Source organism: Miscanthus floridulus, chromosome 9 (genome assembly GCF_019320115.1).
Source record: "Miscanthus floridulus cultivar M001 chromosome 9, ASM1932011v1, whole genome shotgun sequence".
NCBI classification, from domain to species: domain Eukaryota; kingdom Viridiplantae; phylum Streptophyta; class Magnoliopsida; order Poales; family Poaceae; genus Miscanthus; species Miscanthus floridulus.
This window is the reverse complement of record NC_089588.1, coordinates 51,592,121-51,597,811: the sequence shown is the minus strand read 5'-3', so window position 1 is coordinate 51,597,811 and position 5,691 is coordinate 51,592,121. Positions and strand designations below refer to the sequence as shown.

General features: G+C 44.6%; 1 protein-coding gene across 1 annotated transcript; it reads left to right on the top strand.

Annotated features, from left to right (window-relative positions):
- The first annotated feature begins 3,144 nt into the window (after positions 1 to 3,144).
- On the top strand, positions 3,145 to 3,549 carry LOC136479878 (putative receptor-like protein kinase At3g47110). Its single transcript, XM_066477603.1, has one exon. It carries the CDS (start codon positions 3,145 to 3,147, stop codon positions 3,547 to 3,549), a length of 405 nt encoding a protein of 134 aa, XP_066333700.1.
- Positions 3,550 to 5,691: the final 2,142 nt, after the last annotated feature.

The following is a 5,691-nucleotide window of genomic DNA, read 5'->3' as shown; positions in this document are numbered from 1 at the left end:
TTGCCTGATGCCCTCGAGTATTTGCACAACAGCTATGAACCACCAATAGTTCACTGTGACTTGAAGCCAAACAATATTCTTCTTGATCAGGAATTGGTTGCTCATGTTGGGGATTTCGGTCTTGCAAAAGTTCTTCCTAATCCATCCAGAGGTCGACTCAAATAGCACTATGGGTATAAGAGGAACAATTGGATATGTGGCTCCATGTAATACCCTGAAATTTTTGCATTTTTCCAAAATAGATAAAATGATTTATTAAGCATTTTTGTGAGCATTGAACCTAGGGGAATAATAATTTTTATGGAATTAAAATCAAACATAAGGTTAAAAACTTCTTGATGCATACATGCAGCTGCATATTTATTTCTGTGATGATTGGTCTTGATTCAAAGTTCAAATGAATTCAAATTCAATTTGAAAATCATTTGGAAAATTTATCTGGAAAAAAATAAAGGAAATATTTTCCCTCCCTTTATCTTTCTCACTTCCGGCCCAATTGGCCTTTTTCATTCCCATAGCCCGCTCGCCCTCCCCCTCTTCCCTTCCTGGGCCAGCCCACTCGAGCGGCAACCGCAGCCGCGCTGCCTTCCACAACTGACGCCGCGTCTCAGCCGCTGATGGCTCGGGCCCGCGCGTCAGCGTCGTCCCCCTCCTCCCGCAACCGCATGTCAAGGCGCAACTGCCGCCGCGTCCACGTCTTCGATCGTGGGAGCGCCCCTCCCCACGCCTGGCCTCCATAAAACGGCAACGAGCCCTTCCCCACTCCCTCTGCTGTCTCCTTGCTCCCTCTCATGTCGCCCGTGCCCGTGGTAACCACCACACCGCAGCGTCGGATCCGCCATCCGCCCTCCGCACGGTCAGCCGTCCCTGAGCCGCCATCTCCGCCTGTTTTCCCCGCGGTGAGAACCCCCTTTCTTCCCTCTACCTCCCCATGCTGTTATTTTCAATTTTCATGCCTTGTATGTCCGTTTTTTGGGTGCGCCGACGACCTCCGCCTCGCCGGCCATGGCGATCGCCGTCTCGGCCCTCCCCTTCGACCGCCTTCTCAGCCTAGACGAGTTCACGAGAACCCCCGCTACTCCCCGGTGCTCTTGGTTCTTCGAACCGTGGACTGTAGCCCCCAAACCGAGCACACCGGCGAGGTTCTTGCCGTCGGCCATGGCAGCGCCGCCGCCGGGCCACTGTTTCGGCCGGTGCTCCCTTCTCTCTCTTTCCCTCACTAATCCGAGCCCTCCATTGTTTGATCAACAGCTCATAGAAGCCGATACCCATTCGCCCTGGCAGTTTTGCTTAAGAGACCCTGAGTTTTTCTAAGTCCTAACCCGTAGTCCAAAGCACGTTTCTAGAGTACGCTTTCTCATTTTGAAAATGTAAAGTATACTGTTTTGGTCCAAAATACGTTTTCAGTATTTACAAAAATGCCATTAGATTTGTTTTGCTCATAAAAACTTCGTTTTAGCTCCGAATTGACCCGTTCAAATTGCATTAGCTTCATAATTTCATAATCTACGTGTTAGTACCACTGTTAATCAAGTTTGCAACTTTTAAATTTCATGGTTAGGTTTAATTAAATAAAGTGCTATAGGAAACCCCATTTACTTCATAACTTTCACGTCTTAGCTCTGATTTTCGTGAACTTCGCTTTGATGTGATCGTAGCGAGACGTAGATTCTTTTCATAAACATTTTATCTTGTTTTCTATACTGCTAGTGTACTGTTCTAACTGTAGGATTGTTTGCTTTGCATGAATGCCTTTGGAATGTTGTATGTTGTCGTGTTGGTTGCGTTCAGATGGTGAGGAGAACATTGGAGACCCAGAGTTCTTCGACGACTAGCAGGATCAGCAGGAGTTTGCTAACCAAGACAAGTATAGCATGGGCCTACCTTGATGTCCTATTCACTTTAATCATTCAATCATGTGCATGTGTCTAAATTTGAGAACCATAAGGACATCCTAGTTATTTGATGACATGTTCTCTTGACTCCTTTGGGTTAATTGCATATGGGTGGAATGCTAGTGCTCTAACTGAATATGATCTATACAATGGTTAATGGTTCTATGGAACTAAAGGTAAAACATGCTTTATAACAACTGATCCATAGGGCGAAGGAGCAAATGACTTTCGATCATGTTGCTCTCGGCCCTCCATAAGGACTTATCTGTCGGCAAAAGCTAGGACTGACAGTGCAACTGTGAGAGTCATATGGCTCTGACTTTAGCTCAGTAAAAGGACCTTTTCTAGCTTATTAGAGGTTACCTTTATGGTGCAAAAGGGGCTTGCCACGTTGGGTATGGGCTGCCTCTATTCCTATGTGTATAGCCGCGATGGATATGTGCCATAGGAAAGAGAGGTTCCTACATCTACCTGCCGAGGAAACCTAGTGGCCCTAACTTGTTAGAGAAACCTATGAAATGGCTTCATAGTGTACCCTGCCCGCTCACCTTGGCAGTGATATGGGAGTAATTAACCCGGGCATATGGAAATCACGGCTCGCGGTGAATGTGCACCACCTCTGCAGAGGGTTACAAACTGTTATAACAGCCGTGCTCATGGTCACGAGCGGCCCGGAAAACTCACAGAATAAATGGTTACTCATTGTGGTTTATTTATGATGGTATACAATGATAATATGATGCAAATGATTCTGATATCTGCTTATGTGGGATTAAATAGGAGTTTAAGCATAACTTGATTAAACTTGATAATAAAATCTTGACTCACTAAAAGTGCTAACTGTAGTAAACCAGTGTCATCCTTTTTAAGCTTCATAACCCCATGATATCTTGTTAAGTACGGGAAGTACATACGCTTGTTTACTTTCTATAATTGGATAAAAATCCCGGATGGGTAACAGATGACAACGGGTATGAGGAGTTTCCTGAGGATTATTAGGCTTGTGGTCAACCATTTTATCTTCCGCTGTGTTGTGTAAGACTATGTGATATTATTAATCGTGATGGAAGATACACCGTAATGATACTTTTTATAATTTGTCGACTTATATGTGTGACTGATCCCTGGGCACACATGAGCTTTATGCATCAATTTTATCCTTAAAATTGGGTGTGACACTCTAGGTAACTCGAAGTTTTATCATTAAGTCTGTGTGTTATATCACTATTGTTTGCATATGCAATATAGAATGTGGGGAATCACTATTGTTTCGCTATGCAATGTAGAATATGGAGAAGGTGGTCAAGTTTCTCCATGTGGAGATGTATACAGCTTTGGAATTGTCATCCTCGAGTTGTTTACAGGCCTGACACCTACTGAGGACATGTTCAGAGATGGGTTAACCTTGCAAAAGCATGCTGAGAATGCGTTTCCAGGGATGCTGATGAATATTGTTGATCCCATCCTAGTCTCTGACGAAGAAGCTCATGCATCTACTTCACAGGGTCCAAGAAATGCAATGGAAGATATCAACAAGGTTATGTTATCTATCACAAAACTTGCGCTATCATGTAGCAAACATGCACCAACAGAAAGAATCAGTATGAGGGATGCAGCAGCTGAGATGCCCAGGATAAGGGACACCATCCTATAAGGTAACTAAAAGAAGTTACTATGCAGAGGTATACATTAGGCTCAAGAATGGTTTGCATCATATAGAACATCAGTTTAAATGGCCGCCTTTTCAGCTTTGTAGAAATATTGGCTCCCAATAATAATATTCAGTGATAGCCATTACTCACTGAACTGCTGCGCCACTTCAAGAGGCACCACCACCTCACCTTTGATTCCTTCTCTGTTGCCCTTACTCAAGTACTCAACTATTTGGCAACTTATTCTGTTTCGACCCCATTAGTTGAGTGAAGTTCTCATAATTCTGGTGTAATCGAGTTCTCAAATGGTGAGATTGAGACACCAGATTCAGATGAAAATTCGACTGCCTGAAGAAACAACGAAAATAACAGGACTCAGCACTCAACATTGGGAAGTACTACACATCATTCAGCCCAACTCTAGCACTCTAGTGCCATCAGATTGCAAGGGCAGAAGAACTGGCTCACTCGCGCAGATGCGGCGAAGCTGAAGCGGGTACGGAGGTGGGGCCGGCGGTGGCCCGGCATCTGCTTCGGCAGCGCGGCGCCCCGCGCACGGATGCGGAGCGGAGCCGGACCGCGCGAGCAAGCGGTGCGGACTGGAGCTGCGGCGGGCGGCGGAGGGACAGATGTGCCTGGGCGTAGGCGCGTAGGTGTTCGGCGCGGCGGCGACGAGCGAGCAAGAGGACGGCCGTGGAGTTTGGGGGCTGTGTACGCTCCGTCGGATGAGAATCCAGAATTAGCCGTTGACGTTCCCTGCCTCCTCTTCTGCTTCCTTCCTGCTTGCCTCGCCTTGCTCGTCGAGGACAGCAATTTGGCAGGTTCACGTAACCTGCTATTTGTCTCCAAACAAGTGCACATCTTGACGAGTCAAATAAGTTTAAATTAACCAAATTATATAAAAAATACTAATATTTATAATATCAAATAATCAGCATTAGATAAATCACATCATATATTTTATACTAATCTTGTTTAGAGATACAGATGTTAATACTATTTTCTATAAATTTAATTAAATTTGGAATTATATGACTCCTCAAGATGTAATATGTGCACTTATTTTAGAACAGATCGAATACTTTGATTGCCTTGCCAACCAAAGGAGAGGCGGACCGGCCTATCCACATGAGTAAGGTTATATCTAGCTTCCCTCGAGGTCAGTGTAGGAGTTCTTATCGAAACCCACGATGCGCTCGAGGCCGAAATCGCCGAGGCCGCCATGAAAGGTGGAGTCGAGCATGATGTTGCTGGCTCTGGCTTTGATGTCACGGTGGAGCACCATGCGCTCATGCTCGTGGTGGACATAGTGGAGCCCCGCAGCTACATCCACAATGATGCTGTAGCGGGTAGTCCATCCGAGGATGCGTCATGCTTGTTCCATGGGAAACAAGTGATGGTCATGGCTGCCGTTGGGCATGTACTCGTAGATAAGTAGGAGCTCCCCCTTCTCATAGCACCAACCTGGAAAAACACTTTAAAATACATGATCAAACTCTTAATTAATTGCTAGCATGCATGAGTCCAGACTCCAGAACATATATTTGTAGGAGTGTGAAACTTGAATGAGCTAATGTTTCATTTGCACAAAATGAAAATGGCAATCTACTGCTCTTTCCAATTCCACGAAAGTTAATTTGACCATTTGGTGCCATTAATCAACTCTATATGTACTCTTATTTTATCACTACTATAAAAGCAATTTTTGGAAACAACCCATTTGATTCATAGAGGTGGACAAAAAAATGTCTATGCCTCCTAAAATACTCGGCTATTTTTGGAGACAATCGATCTATTTTTAGAGACACTGGAAAAAATTACCACCTCTAAAAATAAGGATCACTTCCAGATGTGATGCGATAGAGGCCCAGCCCACTTGGCCCATCCCAGTATATATACATGGTAGGAACCCTAGCACATTCATTTATCTCTCTCCCAACGCAGCCTCCTCTCACCATCTCTCCGTTCTCTCCCTCTCCCAGCACCACCTCCTCTCACTACCCCTTCCCTTCCCTATCTTATCCCTCCCTAGACTCCTGCCCTTCATCTCAAAATAAGTGCACATCTTATACTTTGATGTGTCAAACAAGTTTAAATTTGACCAAATTATACGAAAAAATACTAAGATTTATAATATCAAATAA

Coding starts and splice junctions, on each gene's coding strand:
- LOC136479878 (XM_066477603.1), top strand. CDS start 3,145: ATGTGGGGAATCACTATTGTTTCGCTATGCAATGTAGAATATGGAGAA.